This window comes from Aethalodelphis obliquidens, unplaced genomic scaffold (genome assembly GCF_003676395.1).
Source record: "Aethalodelphis obliquidens isolate GAN/ISIS:26980383/991018 unplaced genomic scaffold, ASM367639v1 scaffold2, whole genome shotgun sequence".
NCBI classification, from domain to species: Eukaryota; Metazoa; Chordata; class Mammalia; order Artiodactyla; family Delphinidae; genus Aethalodelphis; species Aethalodelphis obliquidens.
Window position 1 is genome coordinate 24368342 of NW_020837946.1, and position 24037 is coordinate 24392378.

The window sequence follows — 24037 nt, forward strand, 5'->3', positions numbered from 1 at the left end:
AATGTATGCATCTCTTTGCAGAATCAAGAATGGTACTTTTTCAGTGTTTATGTGACAAGAAATAGATCTAATTCATTAAAGCTTTGAAAGTAACTATGCATAATACTAATGTTATGGGTTGTTTTGCAATGCATTTTGTTGAACTTATGTGCTTAGAATGAGATGACAGGGATTGCTTTCTCTAGGTCCTTTACTTATAAAAGTCAGAAATCTATGCTTTTTTGGCCTTCTTTCAAATTCAGAAAAACCCTATTATAAATTTCTGTTCTAGTCAATGCATTTAGAATTTTATGTGGTAGTACATAGTGATTTATAGCATTGTTCTACTATAACAAGGAAATCATGTGTTATTCCTATTACTTTAGGATCAAAATGAACAGACATAATTTAATTTCATCTGAATACTCTGGAGTGTGACAGAATGACAAGTATAGATAAAGCAATAGATAGTTTTTACTTCTCTCTCTCAGCATTGACTTTATTTCTACATGATACATGCTTACTGGAAGTGTGTGGTAGGAATCACTTGAGACTTAGAGTCTCATGTAGAAAAGTATTAAAGTCACAAGAGTACTATTAGTGGTTCAGTGTCAGCCTGGGTTTGGGCTGTAGATCAGGGGAATATTGAATGATGTTCCAAAGACACATGAAATTATTGAACATGTTCATGGGTGACCTGGCTGATGAAATGAAAAATATAATCTATAAAATCATTAAGATCATAATTTCAGGTTGGTACTGTGGGGTTTATTGTTGATCATTTGAATTGAGAGTTACTTGACAAGTAGAAAAAATAGAAATTCATGGGTTAAAGATTAATGGAATAATTCCACTAGTTATAAATAAAAGAGAGCCTGTAAATAGATGATGTAAAAGCTTGGGCCTTCTTTGTTCATAAATTAGAAGCTAAATATGAATAAGAAGAGTAGTATTTTGAAAATATGTTTATAAAACTCCAGTGTTGTATAATGGGAAGTCATTGTTTAGGAACTAGAATATAATCTATTCATAACTCATAAAAGAGATTGGAAGTTTAATGATCTTGTAAAAAATGGCACATACTGCTTATTAAAGTAATATCTGGGACCATCAGGCAGGAGTAAGTACTGTTGGGGCATTAATTTCCCCTTCATAATTGAAAACACAGAGATATGGCTTTGTTTTCATGAATGTGAGGCTAAAGATTCAAGACCTTCAGCGTCTTTGTCTTGCTTTTTATTAAGTTAATATGACTCATGATTCTTATTACTAAAATAAGCAGTCATTTAAAAAATTTTAATAACTCTCACAGAATAATCAGGACAAAAACCAATAAAAACAATAGGTTTCAGACTTTTGTTAGATGCAGGATCCTTTCTCAAGAGTACACCTGGATATTCAACTGATAAAAAGGAAGCCATTGTGATTGACGAATGACAGGTGCCCTTCCCAAACTTCAGGCATCTCTTCAACTCAAAAACCTGTCCATTTAAAATACTCAAAATTTGTACCCTTTCTGATATTCAAAAAAGCAAACTGTCCTGGAAAGCAAACTTCCAGCTGTTAGAATGTTGCACAAATTGATAACATGAAATGTTCATTTATAATAAGCTATATGCAAAGTTCAGTCAGTATACAGAGAGTTTAAAGAAAAAAAATTAAAAAAAAAAGAAAAAAACATTATAATGTGAAAATAATTTTAAAAAATGATCATAGCAGCTAATGCTTATTAATTTCCTAGTGCAATGTCTATGTGGCAGCCATGAAAATTTCCTTTTCAGGTCTTTAACCTTGGTTACTCCTGACTACTAAAATGCTGAAGCTACACTTTCCATGATAGCTCCCAGCAAATGACTAAGCATGACATGGCTACTAATCCAAGCATTCTTGAGAGACATGGGACTCTTGTTTCATGTAGCTTTGGCTTCAGGACTCACCATTGGCTTTGTGAAACTTTTTTAGAACTGCACAGCAGTTTAAGACTTCCACCCAATCACCCTTCCTTCCCTCTCTTCCCTCTACTACAAATTTAGACTGCATTATGGTCTCATGCACTGTGTATTTTCCCTCATAGGCATTTACCCTGATGAATCTCTTATATGTCTACTATAGTCTCGGCATCTGCTTCTAACAGGACTCAGAGTAACAATCTAGTATGTAGTAAGTGTTCAGTATCATTATTATTTTCTAAAGTAACACCCCAAAATAAGTGCTACTGTTATCTCAATTTTACATGAAAATGTGTCGTACTGATTTTTGCAGGTCATCTTTCCACACTGACCAAGTTCTACATCTGTGGAGGCACTTGTTAGTCCTATCCTTTCTATACTGGTTTGATGTAGAAAGACCCTTTTTTTTTCTTTCAGTTTTCGTCCATCAATTTCACAAGATTCTGAATCTCTATACTTTTCCAAAGTTCATCTTTCAAATTTTGTATTACAGTTTTATTCAGGTAGCTCTAGTTATCCCTGCTTTAATTTTAAGCAAATACATACCAATGCTGAATCACAAATAGATCTATTGTACTTTAACGTACTTTCTAAAACATGCCTGCAACTGCTGCCAAGTTACCCAAGGAGTGGACTTTCTTTGTGTGGCTATTCCTACTCTTTCTTTGTGCACAAGCTCTGAGTTTTTGCAGTGCTATTGGAGCTATGTGGGACAGGAATGCATTATATGGACCACCTTCAAATTTGACAGGAAGGAAAGAATTTCAGCTTAAACTCTGTAGATTCTCTGACAGAGCCGAAGTCATTTACCCTGTCAGATATTAATCTTCCCATTCCTGATTTCACAATCTCTTCATCGTCTCCCAATAACAATCCCTCTGGGAAGTAGAATACTCTGGTTTTACTGATTAACTTTCTCAGGACTCTCCAATCAATCTACTTTAGTTTTCTATGCATTCGATGTATTATCTCTAAAAAGTAAAGTCTTGATTATTATATAGTAATTCTATAATTGTTCTTCATAGAAGATTCATAGCACTTTCTAGATTATCCATTTCCTACTGGTTTCCTTGCCCCATAGCTCCCTGATAGTTCTTTGAAACTCAAGGTCAAGTCACAGACCAACCTGATGAGAATGAGGATAGCCTTTGACCAGTTTGATTTCTCTATTTATTCATGCTCTTCTGCAATATAATTTGAGGTAGCTAAAGACTAAATAAATGCTTTATTTTTACTATTTTTATGGGGCATATATTGGGTCTTCCTGGTTTAAAAAAATACTTCATAACACTTGTTAAAGGCAGTAAAGAATATTTTATTTCAGAGGGAAGTACTACTGCAATGGGGGATAGAGATCAGACTCAACTCTGAATAGAACAAAGACAAATGGAGATTTATAACCAAAGAGCAGAGTGGGGGTTAATGAATGGAAAATTGCTAAGAGAAAACATCAAGGCTGGGGCCATTCTTGTTAGATCTACTAAACAGGATTCTTGCTGAAGGCAGTCCAGAATGTTAAGATATTGAAAGTGGGAGATGAAGAATTTGATCAGATATCCTGGGTATCAGATCCCAAGGGTGAGGGAACCTTTGCTAAACGAAATCAGTTTCTTGATGAAACTGGATGAAGCTGGCCAAGGACAGGTTGGGGCCTAGAGAAGGGGGCTCTGAGGAGCATGATTCAAGTGTGGAAAGAGTTTCTTTGTCATTTAATCAAATAGGGGTAGTCTGGGCCTATTTAATATGAGATGCCTCTTACTATTGAACAACCAAGAGCTATTAGAATCAATGAAGAAAACATATGCTGAAGAACAACAAAGGAAGTGAAATTTGACTGTGAAACTGTAACCTAATCTTCTTTTAAATAGTAAGAAAAGTAAAGGGCAGCTAAAAAACTGAAAATTTGAAAATACCTTATGGGTTATATATATGCAAATAATACAACTTATCAAAAAAATTAAGACATTTCTGGAATACTTTCAAAATTGTTACTTTCTAACAATTTTAGATTTTTTTTAAATTGTTACTTTCTAACAATTTTAGATGGCTAAAAGAACCTTGTTTAAAGTCAGTTTCTCTTCTTAAACAATACTTAGTATAGTCCCCTAAGACAACAAAAAAAACCCTGCTATAGTAATTTTCTATTTTTGTATAATATTAAATATTTTTGCATTCTCATTTCAGAGTTCTGTAGCAAATATCAGCTTTTACTTTATTTAAAAGATCCAAATGTTTCTGTTTCATATTTCTCTCATCAACTGCTTGTTGTTTGTGGGAAAAACAATTTTTAAAGATTCATAATGAAATTAAATATTTCATTAAGTAACACATTTGGAAACATAGTCGTGAGGAAGTGATTTGCTCCTAAATGAAGCAAAGAGCTCTCTCTATATTTTTAAGACCTTGATAAATCTTGTAAGTTAAATCAACTGTGATTATCTGAGAATATTAACTGAGATAGAGTATGTAAGATAAATGTTCACCTAGAAAAATTCTAGTAGCACCTAATGGACAAAAAAAATGTATATTAAAATAATTGTATTTAACTACAGAAGAAGGAAGTGACTGAAAATATCTTGAGGCCAGAGAATATTAGAATATAAATTTGAATCAAGAACCTAAAAGTGGTGATGCATCTCAGTGATCTGAAAGCACCAATGGAAATATTACTCAGACATAAAAAGAAACAAAATTGAGTTATTTGTAGTGAGGTGGGTGGGTGGACTTAGAGTCTGTTATCTCTAAGTCCATCACTTGGAGTGAAGTAAGTCAGAAAGAGAAAAACAAATACCATATGCTAATGCATATATATGGAATATGAGCCTAGTTGCAGGGCAGGAATAAGGATGTAGACATGGAGAATGGACTTGATGACAGGAGATGGGAGGGCGAAGCTGGGGCGAAATGAGAGTAGCATTGACATACACTACCGAATGTAAAATAGTTGGCTGGTGGGAAGCAGCAGCATAGCACAGGGAGATCGGCTTTGTGCTTTGCGATGACCTAGAGGGGTGGGATAGGGAGGATGGGAAGGAGGCTCAAGAGGGAGGGGATATGGGGACATGTGTATGCATATGGCTGATTCATTTTGGTGTACAACAGAAACTAACACAGTATTGTGAAGCAATTATACTCAAGAGCTATTAATAAATAAATAAATAAAAGCACCATATTTCTCTTCTCATTTCTAGTAGGACCTCATTTATCATATTTTGTGTGTTTGAGCACAATTTAAACACACTTTTTAAAATTCATATCACCACTAAGTTATGGGAATTTTAGCTATTTTGACACTAATAATTTTCTCTTTTTCTCTGGGAATTATAGAATGAGAGTTTTTTACACTGAGAAAAATTCTATTTTTTACTATAGAATTATAGTACAGTATATCCTCTCTCAAAATCTAAAATGAGCAGATTTTTATATGATTTCTTTTTTTTTAAACAAAAAACATCAAAAATGAGCACAAAACCTCTGAGGTTTTTAGAAGTTTGCTATTTCCTCAAGTGAAAATAAATTAGGAAATCTTTCCCACAGTTTAGCTGCATTTAAAAAAAAAAACTGAATTCCTTCAGTGAAAGCAATAGAAGGAAAATCTTCTGACCTTGGCCACATGTATAATTATCTTGCAAATGAAGTGGAGCAGTGTGTGACTTTTTTAATGAGACAAAATTTGCATCAAGTTGTAATCTGACTGCTGGTGTATACCACTTGAACCTGACCCTAGGGTTAAACCAGTTCTAGTTAATTTATAAAAATAACACATACCTGTAAGGTTAGCCTGGAGTATATGATTTACTAATACTACACTACATTTTAAAACTTTCAACTTAGTTTGTTGCTTTCTTTTAATCTAATGCACTAGAAACAATTTTAAAGGTGGTATTTTCATCTTAATTGTCTTTAAAAATTCCAATTTAATATAATAGGCAGAAGGATGAAGTAAGCTTTAGAATATATGTCTGTTTTCCTTAATGCTCTATATAATTAATCTCGTTATATTGCATGAATTGTCCTCAGTTTCTCCATATGAACATGGAACATCCATTTAAGTGTACTTTGATCCTGTTAAAATTGAAAAGGGTTATTTTTCTGAATGTCCTTCCATGATTAACTAGATAAATCAATACTTAGAGGAGAGGGACATGAGTCAGTGTTGATACAATGCCTAAACAAAAGCCCAGTTGCTTCAGTTTATACCTGTCAGTGAGTTGTGTGGGTATGTGTAGAAAAGTATTACATAAAGAGTTCCCTGATTTAGGATTCAAGTTCAGTATGATGTAGTCTGCTCAGGACGGTTCCAGTTTATTCCAATTATCCCGGCATAATTATTAATTGTGCTCCCTATTTCTCTCAAAAGTGTCTGGTCTGGAAGATAAACTGTAATCCCTAGAGAAGACATATGAGTTAAGGTCCTTAAGTCCAAGAAGGAATGGTGAAACCAGAGATATTATCAAAACAGTGACAAATGGGCTAATTGTGGATCAGGAGTATATTTGAAAACAGAAACTTTGGAAAGTGTAAAAGTTTCAATAATGAACAATATCAGGCCTTTAGTAGCAAGGGTGGATTGATGTTGGAACTTTGGTCAGGATTGCTCCTAGGGCAGTATTCCTCAAACTTTTCGATTACACTAGACATGCAAGAGGTATTTGCTAAAATGTGGATTCTCAGGCGTCACTCCAGACCTGTAGAATGAGACTCTCCTGGGGTAGGCATGGAATTAGCATTTTCAGTAATATTCCTGGTGACACCTAGTCACACTAAAACATTGTAATAGAGTTGAGAGAGGGGCCAACAGTTTGAAAAAACAGGTGCCATCTACAGTTTTGTGAAGGTGGATTGGTTGAATATAAATTACATATATACACACACACTTACTAGAATATGAAAGCTGTCCTCTTTAGTCCTGGGATGATTTTAACAATATTTGCGTTATATTTTGTAAAATGGGTCATCATGTCCTGAGTATAATAGAAAGGTTATGATAGACCAAGAGCAGAGTTTATTGGTTTGCCATATCCTATTGTGTAAGTGTTTTCTTTTGTAAATGATATAAAGGTAAGAATGCCTGGGGGGAAAATGACAACTCAAGTGGAAAAAAGAGTAACCCAAGCTATTTGTAGTTCTTCTGAGAGCATTGGGCCAGGTCTGGCTCTTAAAATATAAATCTTTATACAAATGTATTTGGAGAAAAGAGAATAAATATTCTTACAATGTTTAAGTTATGATATGCTGGATGTTAGGCAGTACATTCCATAGAAACTGGGGGAATTTGTTTCCAAGTCAACAGTGACACTTCATGTACTTTAACCTTGCCACTCAAAACGTGGTCCGCAACCAGCAGTATTGACTTATAAGAAATGCGGAATAACAAGCCTCACCTCAGACCAACTTAATCAGAATCTATATTTTAATAAGATCCTCAGGTCATTCATAGGTGTCTTAAAGTTTGAGAAGCACTGCTCTCCAAGGAGAAGTGTCTGACCTGAAGAAAATTTTGGTTATATTTGTGAAACCTAACTTCAGTGGAACATGGAAAGTTAGGATGAGTTTACTAGAAAGTTATTATGCAAATAATAGCATTGTATTCCAGTCCTGCTATGATTCAGAATACTGGCAAGGACATCTTTAACAAAAGCAAAAACATCTCACTGGCAGTTCAGGTAGTTCAGAGCAGTGTGGTGCCCTCACAGTAGACTGAAATTTTGTCTGTGATTTTTGGCTCTCAAAGTAAAAAAGAAATATATGTCTGTGTCATAAATGACTTTTTAAGATAGTAAGCAAAATTGCATCATTTACATCAAGTGTCTACAAACCAATATTGGTTGAAAGTGCATTTTGTATCTATGAGCTTTCAAGAGATCTTCGGCAGAGTTTTATTCTGGAAGAAAAATATATAACTCACAAAAGAAAAGGTGAAATAAAAAATCAAGATAGATTCCGTTAACTCTGAAGGGAAATGGTACATTTATAAGTTTGTCTTCCATCTATAATAGCCTCCTGATATCTAAATGAAAAGAAAGCAGAAATATTATATAAATATTGTAAATTAGAAATCTAGTCAAGTCCTCAATTAAAGGGAAACTGTTGGAAAAAAGGTCACAGATACGCCAAAATCACAGTGAACACAAACTAAGCAAAACATCAAAAAACAGGGATTTACTATAAACTTTTTTTTCCAAAATTATGTTCATTATTTCAGCAGTTTAGAACAGCATTTCCCAAAGAGTATTCTCTAGAACATTAGTGCTTCCCTATGCTTTGGCAGCTTCCCAAATGCCTGCTTATGAAGGGATTCTTCTGAGCATTCTGTTTGAGAAACACTGCATGCTTTACTCACTTTTCATTGAAAAACATGTTTATGGAGTAAGTTAGAACCTTTTGTATGTTAGGCATTGTATATAAAAAGCTATGAGTAGACTTGAGGTAAGGACATCCGTTTAATTTTACTCAATCTGGGGGTTTTCAAAACGTTTGCTCTCCTTTCCACCATTGGATCTCATGTTGTTACCATTCTTCGTGTTTCAAATCTCTGGCTTACCTGTGCCATGATTAATCCTAATCCACAAAAGTCTGAAGGCTCTAATTACTTTGCCTCCTGTGTAACTTTAAGTAATCTTTGCTTGTTTATCCTATATTAATCCCTTAAATGGTATTCCTTATGACTGCTATTGATGAAATCAAACCAGAATTCATATTATCCTGGGTATCGTAAAAAGATTTTTCTTTCCTTCATTTATTTCTCCTTCACTCTTCTTGAGGAACTTGATGCCAAAAAATACCTTCATTTTCTTTTTCAAATTACAAACCATTGGCTTCCTGATTCCATACTGTATTGGAAGTTATATAACACATTTTCTTTGCTCCAGATATTCCAGACTTCAGACTTTTGTTGAATTGTAGGCATAATGCTTTTTTCCTTCAAGTGTAGCAGTCAACACATATGGTATCTAAAGTTGACTAATAAATTCCAAACAATAGGCATCTTTGTGTATGTGGATGTTTTCGCTGATTTTTAACAATTTTACTATTTTTTATATTTTATAAATTATTTTTACAGTGATGAATCAGAAAACTTCAAATCCACCTGTCATAACATATCAAGATAATTATTATGGGTTAGAAAAGTACGTTTCACTGATGTACTTATGCCTCCATTTGTGTTTAACCCACATACTACTTGCATAAGTAAAATTAGTAATTGTAATCTGTTCCAAAATGTGTTACACTGACCCTTGAACAATGAAGGGGATGGGGCATCAGAGTCAAAAATCAGAGTATAATTTAGAGTTGGCCCTCTGTATTTACGCTTCCTCCGTATCCATGTTTCCACATTCACAAATTCAACCAAGTGTAGATGGTGTAGTACCGTAGTATTTACTATTAAGAAGAAATCTGTGTATAAGTGGCCCATTCAGTTCAAACTCATGTTGTTCAAGGGTCAACTGTATTTATAAAAGCCTATCAATTTTATATTGTGAAAAATATAATCATCTATTATATAATATGGGTTTTAACTTACTCCATGTCTTATTTTGAAGGCTTTTGAATATGTATTATAGTTCCTCTTTATCCAATTTAGAACTTTTACAATTTAGACATAACATTCTACTCCATTGATAGTAATTGATACTTTAAAAAGGATACAGAGGCAAAGGTACCACTATAGGACAATATTTAGATTTTATTTCTTACTGAATGACTTTCTTTCAGGATTCAGACATGTAATGGTAAAACTGGTAAGCAATAATTTAAATTAAAACAAAGTATTTTCCTTAATATATTATTGCATAAGGACTTATCCAAACATAAACCTTCATAAAGTAATCTATTTTTACTTGCTTGATTATGAAATATGAGCACTGAAATTAATGATGTTCCACAGATGTATTTATATTACCCCCTTGGAATTTATGTTTTTCCAGCCAATAGAGAATGTTGTCATGAATTGAAATAGTCACTTAAATTTCTGTATTTGAATCATGTTTAAATAATCTAAATTTATGGGTATCAGATTTGTAATAAATTAAATATGAATCTTGAGAGATAACTTGTTCTATTTATCCATTCATTCAGATAACGTTTATTGAATGTGTACCATATGCCATGCATTGAGTGAGACTGAGATGTATACACAAGGCACAGCTTGAGTCAGTCATGGAAACAAATAATTATAACGCAAAATGACAAGTGCTAAAATACTTATATTAACTACTACTAGCCATTGCTAAATTACCAATAAGTTCATTTTAACTAATAATGCCTTGGTGCTACAGGAATAGAAATAATGAGATTTATTTATTTATTGTTCATTCGTTTATTCACTTATTCAACAAATAATTATTGAGCACCTACTTTGTGCCAGGCTCTGTCCTTTCTGGGACGATATGTCAGTGAACAAAATTTCAAATATGCCTTCTGCCCTGGGGATTACATTGTAGGGGTATGAAGAAAAATTTCCAGTAAGTATCCTGGGTATTGAAAGATAAGTAGTCATTCAGTAGATAGAGCAAAATATGAGGAAAAGAGAGAGAAAGAGAGAATTAAGAGTGGTAAATAATAAATAGAATTGGATTCTAGCTAACTTTATCATAAATTTATTGAGAGAATTTGGAAAAGTTAAATCATCCACGAATCTTTTCATACATGTGCAGTTCTGCAGGTACCCATATTTTGAGGTTTTTAAAAAGTTATGGATGGAAGAGGGTATAATTTTAAGTGAGTATAATATTAAACTATTTAAGGAGAACAAACCAGTGGTTATGGGTTGGGGGGGATGGGCAAAATAGGGGAAGGGGATTAAGAAGTACAAACTTCTAGTTATAAAACAAGTCATGGGGATGTAATGTGCAGCATAGGGAATATAGTAAATAATATTGTAATAACTTTGTATGGTGACAGATGGTAACGAGACTTATCGTAGTGATCATTTCATAATGTTTATTTTTTTAACATCTTTATTGGAGTATAATTGCTTTACAATAGTGTGTTAGTTTCTGCTTTACAACAAAATGAATCAGTTATATACATACAATAATGTTTAAATATATCAGATTACTATGTTGTGCATCTGAAAATAATATGTCAGTTTTACTTCAAAAAATAAATAATTTAAAAAATAATAAATAAAAAGGAAGCATCTCCCCTGAAATAAGCCTCCAATCTAGTGTGCTTCTAATTTTAATAGACATGGCAGTACCACTATCTGAGTAGGAATAGTCCCTTTGGAGCAGTTATTGTAATGGGTTTATGTAATATGTCCCTTAACTGACTTAGTCAAGGATAGTTTCTTGTTAGGAATAAAGATGATGAACCCAGGACCAGTGGTTCCAAAGCTCTGGTCCACAAACAAACTGCATTAAAATGACTGAAGGGGTTAAAAACAACAGCAAAAACAACTACCCATTTGCCATCCCCTAAAACTGGAATTCTGACTAAATAGATGTATGGGTGGGCCTCAGAAGCAATATATATTTTTAAAGCTACCCAGATTATGTTATTGTATGGACGAATGTTGGAACTATTACTGAAGATTTGTTATGACCACCCAGATTCAGAAATTTCAGACTGAATAAGAAATGAATAAGATCATTTACTGGTACTCCAAAATCTAGCAATTAGAATGCATTTTAACCAGATTTTCCCAGGTTATAGCCTGGTGTATGGTAGGCACTAAATTATTTGTTGAATGAATGAGCAAACTTTGAGTATACTTTACTATGATGTACTAAATTTAAGTGTGTGTGTAAGTATATACATGTGTAGTCTGTATTTTAATCACCTAACAGGAATCGTCTCTGGGGATTGTTAGAATTTCTTTATCTAAGGAAATAGATAAAGATCATTGATAAAGATCATGATCTCATGCTGATCAGTATCCTATTCTATATCCATTTCTTTCTAGACTTATGTCCTCCTCTTCTTTAGTTGTAGAATCCCTGAGAAGGAAAAAAAAATCACCACCTGCCTTTCAGTGGTTTACATAGCTCCAGAGATTTTTAGCAGGGAGAATTCAAATTTCCTTTTGGACCTTATCACAAAGAAACCCAAATAGACATTCTTTTCATTCACCCATTTTTTAAACTTTAAATTGTTCCCCTAAGTGTCAAGATCAAAAAGATCACCAATCTTTGGAACTGAGGAGACCATTTGTATTCCAACCCAGAGAAAAATTGAACTCTTTTCATCTTTCTCTGTGTGGATCACAGGAATAATGCCAGAAATCTTAGAAAGGGTCTAAGAATAATAAAATAATAATGAAGGCATTAATTATATTAACTAATTATAGAGTTAAAAAAATAAGACAGATAAGATAAATTTAGAATAAGCTGTATTTGGTTTGAAAGAGCAAAGGCAGAGTGGTGGCATGATTTTTGCCTTCAGGCGTAGAGAGGCATACTTTCAGAACAATTTAAATAGTCTCTTCTAAAGAAACAAATTTATGCTTACATTTATTAGTTAATTTGTCTTGAAAATGCCTTAGGTAGTTTAAAACTAATTATATATGGATGACCTGAGGCAATAGGATGCATGATCGGGTGGGTCTTCTGCAGCTGTTCTTTAACACAATATAGACTCATTTGTGCTTAAGTATTGCACTGGTGTTTGTCATTGAGTTTAAGACTGTTATTAGTCAAATAAATGCTTCTTTAGCACTAACTGTAGATAAGTCACTATGCAAAAAGGGCAAAAAACACATGAAACATTAATTCCTGTCTTCGAGAAAGTTTATAAATAACAAAAGGAGAGTTGTATTCAAAAATGTATATTTCTCAGAGAGGGTTAAGATCTCACCAGTGGTACACACTACTTTGATTTAGTTTAATAAAATTATCTCTAACCACAATGTATAATGGATAGAAGCTCTAGATTGGCATCTGTTATTTACTTTAAAATATTACAATTTTTCCATCTCTCTGGGTGACACTTTTGTAATCTAAAAAATAAAGGAGTGAGGAATAGGTTTTCTCTAAGTTGCTTTCTTACTTTAATAGTTTGTCCTGTAGCATGTTCATGTTAGTGTGTGTACAGTCTTGGTTTGCAAGATTCCCTTAACTGGAGGATGTCAGCGTTGAGAAATTCTAGGTTCAGCCCACATATGAACTAGTTGTGTGACTGTGGTTGAGTCAATGAAAAGTTGAACCAGTTGCTATACAAGGTCATTTCTAGTTTTAAATAGTCTCATAAGTTAAAGGGATGGAAAGCCTAGATCATTAGCAAAACATACAAGAAGACACATATAGGATCCTGCAAAACTAGGGGTACAAAGATTCTCACCCTTTCTCTACTAGGTAGAGAAGAATACACACACCTACGCACACATTCCTGTGCGTATGTCTGCCATTAGTTATGGCTATAGATGGCTCATAACCAGAGGCAGCTTATGTGATTAGGTATAAATATGTACATCATTCCCCCCACATTTATTTTCTAATCATAGGGGTTTTCATCAAATCAGGAGGAAAAAAGGAAGAGAGAGAGGGGCAAGATGGAAGCTTGAAGCCTAACTACCTTTCCATCCCTCCTTTCTCCAAACACTATCCACTGCATCATTTCCTTGGAATATGGGGCACTTGATCCTCAGTTTTGACACCATCCCAGCTCAGTGTCAGGGACTAAGTCCCAACCCATTCTTCAGGAGAAAGCCCCAAACCACTTGTTCCTTGGAGCAACCACTCACAGAGACAGGAAACCTACTGATACAGTGGGGGAAAAACAAACAAACAAACATTTACTCTGGCTTAAGATCATTCCACATTCAAATATTGTGTCTACCCCTTTCTAGCTGTTGACCCCATGCGAGTTGCTAAACCTTCCCAAGCTTATGTTTCCTCATGTGAAAAAAATGAAACTGGTAACTGTGTTTAAGATTGCTTTGAGATGGTAGATAACTTTAATACTTCATTAGGTACTCTCTCACTACCTAATGATAGATAGATACTATCTCCTAGATAGTAGTTGCTTTTATTATATATCTAAAATTATATATTTGCATGGAAAATCAAATGCATAGACTCATTTATTGTTAAGGGCGTATTTATGAATACACATGTATATCCATGGTCCTACCCATTAGGGTAATCACATTTGTTATATAAAAATTTACCCAGTAGTTACTCTTCTAGCTCCTAAGAGTATTTGCTCTTCAAGGAGGATCCTTTAGAGACCATCTAATCTAGTGACTTTCAAATTTTATGTTTTAGAGATAGGATTCCATGATAGTTATTTAAAAAAAAAAAAAAAGCTGGTATAGGGGTTAGCGGCAGAGGAGCTGGTGATTAGGGGAGGTTGAGCTGGTTGGTCTCCAGATGACCTCACCCACTTTTCAACCAGAATAACTCCAATCATGTATGTTTAGCTTTAATGTATTTTTTCTGGAAGTGCTTTTTTATTGTTTAAGTCACACCTCCATCACCAAAAGCAACAACAACAACAACAACAACAAAAAACCACATAGATTCAGTCCAGCCCCTCATTGTCATACGAGGACTGAACCCAGCAGGCCTTAAGTGACTTGTGGAAGGTAACATAATGGTTGTTAATGGCCAAACCAGAGATTAAAACTACTTTTTCTGCCCTTTGTTTAATTGTTTGGTTTATTTTTTCCTCCCTTTCTCTTCATTTCCTTCACCTAACTCACTTTTTTGAAAAGTTTCTGGGTTGGAATTTCAGAGGTTGATGTATAGGAAACTGAAGGGGTTTTAAATTAAACCTGTTTTTAGTATATGTTTCTGTCATATGCTCTAAAATGTTTACTAAAACATAGGATAAATGTAATGCATTTGTGACTGTAATTTAAAAATTGGTTATTTTGGGGGCTTCCCTGGTGGCGCAGTGGTTGAGAGTCCGCCTGCCGATGCAAGGGACACGGGTTCGTGCCCCGGTCCGGGAAGATCCCACATGCCGCGGAGCGGCTGGGCCCGTGAGCCATGGCCACTGAGCCTGCGCGTCCGGAGCGTGTGCTCCGCAACGGGAGAGGCCCCAACAGTGAGAGGCCCGCATACCAAAAAAAAAAAAAAAAAAAAAAAAGGTTATTTTGGGCAAAAGTCATCAAATGTCATATTCCATCTAGGAAATGCATGAATAAAAATGGCCATAGTCAGCATTAAATATTTTATAAGGAGACAGTTTACAGCTGTATTCAGCTACTGTATTAGAATCTCAAACTAAAAGGAAATTAAACTAATTTTTTATGTAAACAAATTGTTTTCATAAGGAAGCACAAGGGAAATTAAGTGTATAATCATGCCTGAAAGTCAGGATTTTTCCAGGAAGCAAGTTTCTTGTGTGAATTTCTTGAGGTATTTGGGAATATCACCATGAACCCTCCAAATTCCTTCTAATTTACATATCATGATGTGTGATAACCTCAAAGTTTCAGACATTTGAAGTTTTGAAGAATTAACAGACTTTTCTGAACCCTCTATTAATGGTGATTATTGTTGTAAACTATTATGACAATGGACTGTATTTTTAAATGATGACCATAACAATATCTCCAGTCTCACATGTTCCTCTGCAATGTGACCTTATTCTTCACCAACAAGAAGTGAATTCTATTTCCCCTCTTCTTGAATCTAGGAAGGCTGTGACTGCTTTGCCTGATAGACGACACACAAGTAGTAGTGTATGACTTCCAAGGCTGGGTCATAAAACTGATGCAGCTTCCATTGTGTTCACTAAGAGCTTTGAGCCACCATGTTAGAAGTTTGACTATTCTGAAGCCATTATCTTGTGACATGCTAAGCTACATGGAAAGGCCACATGAGGCACCTCTGGTTGGCAGGCAGTCTTATTCTTTGACTCATTCAACCCCAGACTCCAGCCATGTGATTGAAACCATCTTGGACCCACCAGACCATCCCATCTACCAGAAGAGTACCACTGAGTTTCCTCAATGACTAGAGAAGCAAAGGCACACCCATCTGAGCCCTGCTCATATTTCTCACCTACAGTATTGTGGTATTAATAAAATAAAAAAGTTGTCTTACACCACTAGTTTTTAGGGTCATTTATTTCACAGTAGTGAAAAACTATTATAGATTTAGTTAACAAGTATCAATTCATTAGGCCCAACTTGGAGATTCAGGGTTGATTAGAGCAGAAACATAATATCTATATGTTTTATTGGTTTGTTTAAAATTTTTATTTATTTTATTTTAATTTTATTTTTTAAATTTATATAATTTAATATGCTAAAAATGAGAAAATAAACAGGGTACGGGGACACAGTACATTAAGGAAAAGTAATTTCAGGATTCTCTTCATTTTGATTGTATTGCTTTCTTGCCTTCAGGGGATAAGATTTTTGACTTCAAAAGTTATGAAATATTTAAGAAGAGAATTTACATCTTGCTATTTTCTCAGCAGTCCATGTGTCTGGATAAAGTTTATGATTATTGAGAAGTGTCAGTGCCTCTACAATGGAAATTTTGCCTTTGGGAATGTTCTTAATATTCATCATGTCAGGATGATGGTTTTCCGGCAAGCTGAACTCCTTTGGCTTCTGACGTTTTCCAGCATCCTTTACCTGCACAGAAGACACGGGATCTTTGGAATCGACATACACATCTTTTAGTAATGACAGCAGTTTGTCATTTTTTCTAGCAATTTCTCCCTTAATTTCTGGATGGCTGCTCATGTGCTTTCGCAGGAGGTTCTTGGTGGAGGGGTGCCTGGGAGCGGGGAAGGGCTTCATCTTGCTGATTTTCCATTGCGCCCGGTTCTCTAGGTTGAAATTCCTGATTGCATGAGTCACCGCAGCCCCCATCTCTTCACAACATGATGCCTGTAAGTTCACACCACACATGTGGTTAAACACTGTCATGGGCAACCTCCAGGGTGCACTGGGCTAAAAAATTGTTTTAAATAATAGCTTTCTTGAGGTATAATGTATATACATACCATAAAACCACCCATTTTAAGTGTACAATACAATGATTTTTAGTAAATTTACTGGGTTGTGTGGAATTAACATCATCTAAAATTAACCCAATTTTAGAACATTCCCTCCCACCCACCCCCAAAAAAAGCCTTACAGAGGAATTTTAGAATATTTTCCATAAGTAGGTCCCTTGTGCCCAACTGCAGACAGTCCCTCTTCCTACCCCCGAAGCCACTTAAGTTTAACTTTTTTCTGCCTCTGTAGAACTGATGATGTGTCTTTGATCTGGTTTTGGATTCCCAGGGAGTTCAAGTCCAGAAGATCAAGCAAAACGTGTGAATCTGGAGCTTCCTTGAATACTGGGTCTGAGTTATTTTCCTGTTAGACTCTGCCTTGTTCTCCAAGAGCTCTTTAGTTTCTGAGTCTGTAACATAGTTTTTAAGAGCGTGAACCTTGGATTGTCTCAGTTCAAATTGTATTTTCAACACATATTAGTTGTGTGTCATTGGACAAGTTACTTAATTTTTCTAATTCATAGTTTACTAATTATAAAAAGGGAATTATGTTATCTACCACATGAAGCTATTGTGAAGATCAAATTAAATAATGTACTTAAAGTACTTAGAATAGTACCCAGCATGGTAATAACAATAATAGTAGCTGTTATTTAATGAGTACTTATCAATTTAGCTGGCACTATACTTTACATATATTAACTCATTTAATTTTCTCCCAAACTCCATGAATAAGGTGACATTACTGTTCATATATGAGAAACTGTGTACCCATGGTCAAATTACTTAATTTCTGCTTTTCTACTAGAAAGTACCAACGCTATTAACACCCAATGAATAATTGTTTTATTTAGCATGGGACTTACTAGGAACTTGCTTGAGTCATAGCTATTAGAATTCCCTCATTTCTGTCTTTGGAGTCTTAAAACCTGTGAATTTTTCTGTCTTCTCGGCCAAACATATTCCAACACACACACACACACCCCCCGCTTCTTTTGGATTGCAAATGTCAATCTTAAACATGGTAGTTTCTTTTTTTTTTTTTTTTTTTTTTTTTTGCGGTATGTGGGCCTCTCACTGTTGTGGCCTCTCCCGTTGCGGAGCACAGGCTCCGGACGCGCAGGCTCAGCGGCCATGGCTCACGGACCCAGCCAATCCGCGGCATGTGGGATCTTCCCAGACCGGGGCACGAACCCGCGTCCCCCGCATCGGCAGGCGGACTCTCAACCACTGCGCCACCAGGGAAGCCCCATGGTAGTTTCTTAATAAACACTAACTAAAAGAATGGATGAAAGAACAGATGCATCTGTGTCTTGAGGATGTCTGCAGCCAACTTTGGGAAGGCGTAAAAATCAAAGATCAGATGGCTATAGAGGCTCGGGAGATGTCTTTGGTCATGTAAAACATCATTACTCCAAAGATCCCAAAATATAAAAGTCAGTGTAATCTCAGACATTGTCTCCTTTAGTGACGCAAGAATGTTTTAAAGAGTTTTTGTGACAACATATGGAAGTACTTTTTTTTTTTAAGTTAAGGAGCCTAATCATTTAATCATTGTAAGCAATTCACCAAATATTTGGTCATGAGAAAGAAAAAATTTAAATTACTATATCCAATGAGCATATTTTTGATGTTTGTTATAAAACTTGTGTATGCTTGAAGACAAAGGACTTTAGAACGCTCCTTTAGCTTTAAAATGTATTATATTTCAGAATGATTTGTCAGATAAAGATAACAGTGATCTTAATTCCAATGCAAGATGATAAATATGATTTAAAAGTAAGAATCATAGTATATATACTATGTATATGTAGTTTACATATAAACTTGCTTTTTGACCTGAAATATTTTATGGACATATTTCTTCGTCAGTATTTGTCATAAAATGCATACAAGCAACTACTTTGGATACTAAAAACATCCTAATTTGGGGTCCATAGTCCCTGGATTATATTACCGTAGGTAAAGGCAGTAAGATATTAACATTTAAAAGCTTTCGGTTCTTCTGTTCTCTTCAAGAGTCTATCAGAGACTCTTATTTATCACCTTGTGTAAGATATACAGGCAGAACTCTTCATCTGGCATGTCATTATTGCCAGATAATTAGGCTGATGAGATCATGGACAAACAATTTTATTTGGAAAATAATAGGGAAAATATTTCTTATAAATATTTGTCGATATCTATCTCCCAAAGAAATGTGTGCTTTTAGTTAGTGATGATACTTTGTTTCACACTTTTATCTCTGTGCTGCAGTTTAACTCAGTTTTGGTAACATGGCTTTTGCTTACAACCTCTCCTAAGCAGCTAGTCATAGAACTTTAATACACAGGAATGATAAATTATAAAAATACATTTGCTGCTCACTCTCTGTTAAACTTAGCAACAAAGAAGCAGCTGGTACTTTATTGCCTATAACTTCCTACATATTTCCCCAAAGTTCCAGCTAAACAAGAATACATTTGTGTTTTATTTTCTTCTAATTAAGTTGAAGAGAAAAACAGAGTCAGGGGTTGATGGCTTTCAGATTTAAAGCATTTCTTTTATAATTGTCAGGCAATCAATTAACCAATTTCTGAAGGACTTAATCTTTTTTTTATTGTTATGTTTCTCATTTCCTTCAGTTTTATCCTTCTAAAAGGAAAGGTTTTTTTTTTTTTCTTCACTTTTCAGAGAGAGAATTCATCAACTATAGGAATGAGCAAGACAGATCAATGGCAAATTTTAAATATAGTCCATATGAGATTGTTTTCCAGATGTAAACTCTACAAATCTCTTTTTATGGACTATCTTTAGATTCATTTGCTCTACCAAGAATCACTACAGGTTAAGGGCTCGAAGGGATTAAACAGGAGAAAGTACATTAAGAATGATTAACATGTCTCCTTCCAAAGTGAATAAAGTTTTTAACATGGAATAGCTATTCATGAATCATTCATTATTTACTTTCAGGAATTTTGGAACTAAATTGGTCTAAGCACTGCAGATGTTATTATTACATTATTCTAAAGATTGGGGCCTAAGATGGGCTTTTGGTGTGCTAATACAATTTTGCTTGTTAGATAGGTAGTGGTTACATAGGTGTGGTCACTTTGTGTTTATTCATTAAGCTGTACAATTATTATTTGCATACTTTTCTGGATGAATGTTATACCAGAACTTCAGAGGGAAAAAGAATTCCTGAGCCATGACTGAATGTTAAAGATTGGACACCTCCTCAAGTTGTCAAAGATCATCTTCCAGAATTTTGTAAAATTGAATGCAATATTCCTCATCCCATCACATGCAAATAACTAATATTACCTCAGAAAACCTGATATAAACATTATTTGCTATTGCTCTTTTATGAAGAATTCTATACTAATCTTCTCATAGCAAGGAAATAGAGTTTGTACTAAAATTCTAGTTATAGGATTCAGAAAAATGTAAGCAGGATCCACCTACTTTTTTTCCATTCATGTCTTTTAAAACTGTATTCTGGTGTTCATTAATTCACAAAAAAATGTACAATGCTTATTATGTGGCAGACACAGTTCTGTGAATGCAATAATATAATGAATCAAACAAAGGAAAAAAAAAAACTCTGCCCTTAAGCTGTTCAAGTTTTTCTTATAATACTGATGTTAATCACTGTGATTGAGTTAAATGATAAAGCTCTATGTACATTAGATGTTTTGAGAGTGAGGGCCTGATGGACTGGTCCTGCTTGGTTTAGTCTGAGACATCATCACCAAGCAAATGATATCTGAACTGAGACTTCAAGGATGTGTGAGTAAAGTTTATTATTTGCTATAACAGGAAGTTCAGAGTACAGCAGGTTATTTTTCCGCAGGCTTAACGGTATTATTTGCCATTCACAGTGCTGGCTTCATCTTAGGTCTGGTTACCCTTGTCCTCATAAGACAGCTGCCAAAAGCAACTATGGAAGCATACTTCTTTTTCATGTCCAGCAGGAGAGGGAAAAATGTTACAATTCACTAATTCATTGAGGAGTGTCGTACGCTTTTAGACTTAGGTCATTCTGGAGATTCATATGGGTTAATGCATACTTGAACATTTCAGAATTTTGTGATGAAGGTAGTCAGGTGTGAGGTATGTGAGGGGTTGACTCCTGACCAGGCAACCAAGGACTTCCACCACAACGGGGACCTTAAACAGGGTAGTCAATGAATAGGCCTAAGAAAGGCAAAGGTTTCCTGAAATTTTACTGACATTTAAAAAATCTGTGCACATATATTCATTTTGCCGGGGAAAGGGAGAAAATCTTTCAGTATATTTTCTATGTGGTACATGACTCTAAAAAATAATTAATGCTCCAAAAAATTGATGCTCAGAATAATCATGATAATCTCTCACAACACTTTTACCTTATAAAAACTGCCTTATTTTATGCTAATGATGTTTCCGGTAGGCTAGCGTTGCCTACATTATCATTATCATTATCATCAATATCATCATCATCATCACCATCATCATCATCATGCTATACTATTACACTTTGAGTGGTGAAGTGAGTTCCCCAAGGCCACACAGCTGATGACTACTAGGTTTATTAGGAATTATCACTCACTATTGAATGATTTTTCTTTACTGCTTGCCTTGGAAGAGAGCAGAGGAAGAACAATAAACATACCAGTCTCAACCCATTTCCTACACTACCTTTCCTAATTCAGATGCTTTTAAAACACTATAGCAAAGTTCTTAAAATAGTCTTTGCTTTAACTCTTAGATAAAAATCAGAATTAGAAAAATAATTTTCATCAAAAGCATCTGGATGATGCATAATTTGGAGAAAATAAAAGTATGATTAAAATTATTAAATGAGTAAAAACACAGCACATGGATCTATACGTAATCATTTAGTCAAAAGAGGGCCTTTTGGTGGTGGAATGATTAAAATGCAATAATGAAAGTATTTAAGTAGTTTCTAATATGGAAATATGTAGAAATCAATTCTTATACTTGTGTTCATTGGATAATTATTTCTAGGCTATAAAAGATTACTCTATCTCAAGTAGAAAAATTAGAATTGTTTATTTTAAATGTGAGTTAACAATCCAATTTTTATTCAATCAAGCAATCAGCTCCCTATTTTTTTTAAAGCACTGATTTCAAGGTTGATATTATTTCTTTTTTCAGCAAGGCAGAATAACATTTAACAGAGATGTTAGCAAGCAGCTCGTTCAGTTTACCACATGTATAGAAAGTGATACCCTTTCTACTGCTACATGTCCAAGTGTTTGTGCTGAATGCTTCCATAATGTCAATAATGATCCACTATTCAAAATTAGATGTAGCCCCGGTTTCTCAAATGCTTGAGTGATCATTTTCTTTAGTAATTGAGTTCCTCATAGAATTCCACTGCTTGATTACTTGCTCAGTAATCTAAGCATATTAATTTGAAAAGCTCCATAAGTGTGTGGCCAGGATAATGGCAGTGAAGTAATTGCAAGGAAATCTTTTACAACAGGCTTATTTTCATCTAATAAACTCTTTCCTGATGGTTAACCGGCATGCAGTGAATGTGATATGAGTTCTAAAATGTATGTGCATTAATGTATCTGTTGAGATGGTTGAAGATTAGATATTCTAGAAGGCGCTTAATAAGCACTTTGAAAAGATGTTTTTAAAATAGTGTGTGTGTGTGTTGTGTGTGTGTGTTAGTTTATTAGGAGATATGGATTTTAAGAGGAAGACAAGGTCACTGAAATTATGCTAGATGCCTTTCCTATGTTGTCACAGGTAATCCTCACATTAACACTGTATAAGAATCTACTATCCCTGTTATGCATATAAGGATAAGGGAACTCAGATTGGTGAGTTTATTTGCCCAAAGTCACAAGTCTAGACCACAAGTCAGTTCTGCCTGATTCTAAACCAGTCCATTCTTCAGTTCCTGCCTCATCACAAAAGGTTAGCTATAATTTTAGAGGTATATTCTAGCACTTTACACTAAGTATAAGGGCTCAAGTTTCAAAGCCCAGAGTTATATTAGATAATGCCTCCTAAATGGAAAGGAGGACCATAAATGTTGAATCTATTCTGGGGCACTTATAAACGAGCATTGTACAAAAATATCATATTATTATATTTACTAGTTTGTTGTATCTTTTAGATGCCACATATAAGTGATATCATACAGTATTTATCTTTCTCTGTCTGACATTTCAATTAACATAATGCCCTCCAGTAGGGAGAGGGAAGAGGGGAAGGGTAATATAGGGGAAGGGGATTAAGAGGCACAAACTGTTAGGTATAAAATAATCTACAGAACTGATAGCTAGTGGGAAGCAGCTGCATAGCACAGGGAGATCAGCTTGGTGCTTTGTGACCACCTAGAGGGGTGGGATAGGGAGGGTGGGAGGGAGATGCAAGAGGGAAGAGATATGGGGATATATGTATATGTATAGCTGATTCACTTTGTTATAAAGCAGAAACTAACACACCATTTTAAAGCAATTATACTCTGATAAGGATGTTAAAAAAAAAAAAAACTACAAGGATATATTGTACAACACAGGGAATATAGTCAATGTTTTATAATAACTACAAATGGAGTATAACCTTTAAAAACTGTGAATCACTATATTGTACACCTATTAGTTATATAATATTGTACATCGAATATACTTCAATAAAAAATTGCATTATATTTCAACTGTCAACCACAAGAAGGCAAAACTCCATATTTGTATCTATTTTTATAACAAGTACAAAGTCAGCTGACTATTAGCATTTTAGAGAAGTGATGAAGAATAGATTTCTTGGTTGCTATTCTATGAATGATACCACCAACAAATCTAATTCACTGTGAATAATTCCAAAGGCATTTCTAATACCTTATTATGCTTGAAAGATTCTGAAATTTAAGCCGAGCTGTTAGCAAGAACACAACTTTCGTTGTTTTTATTCTAAATTCTGTCCTATAAGCTCTTCAGTACCTTAAATTTCATCAGATTCTGGTTAAGTGAAGCCCTTATCAACTTCTATAGAAACAGATTTATTTGGTAGGCATTTGCTTGACTTTATTACCTTAATTTGTAGCTCCTCAATTAATCTATTAATTAATTGAGTGGCTGTTTACTTCAAACACAAGGCCTTAATATGTCAAATCATACAATAGTAAAACAAAACATTGTGATAAAATAGCACATGCATAGTATCAGTAAAAGAGCACATGCTTGTAGTAGCCCACAAACTTCATGAAA

General features: G+C 34.5%; 2 protein-coding genes across 5 annotated transcripts in view; one reads left to right on the forward strand and one right to left on the reverse strand.

Annotated features, from left to right (window-relative positions):
* Window positions 1-24037, forward strand: part of ERBB4 (erb-b2 receptor tyrosine kinase 4) — a 1127099-nt gene that overhangs the window by 189008 nt on the left and 914054 nt on the right. The gene's annotated exons all lie outside the window — the stretch shown is intronic.
* On the reverse strand, window positions 16264-16701 carry LOC113628593 (NADH dehydrogenase [ubiquinone] 1 alpha subcomplex assembly factor 4-like). The gene has a single exon (XM_027122395.1). The coding sequence runs from the start codon at window positions 16699-16701 to the stop codon at window positions 16264-16266; it is 438 nt and encodes a 145-aa protein (XP_026978196.1).

Excerpts from the sequence above, each read along its gene's own strand:
- LOC113628593 (XM_027122395.1), bottom strand. The coding sequence starts at position 16,701 with ATGGGGGCTGCGGTGACTCATGCAATCAGGAATTTCAACCTAGAGAAC.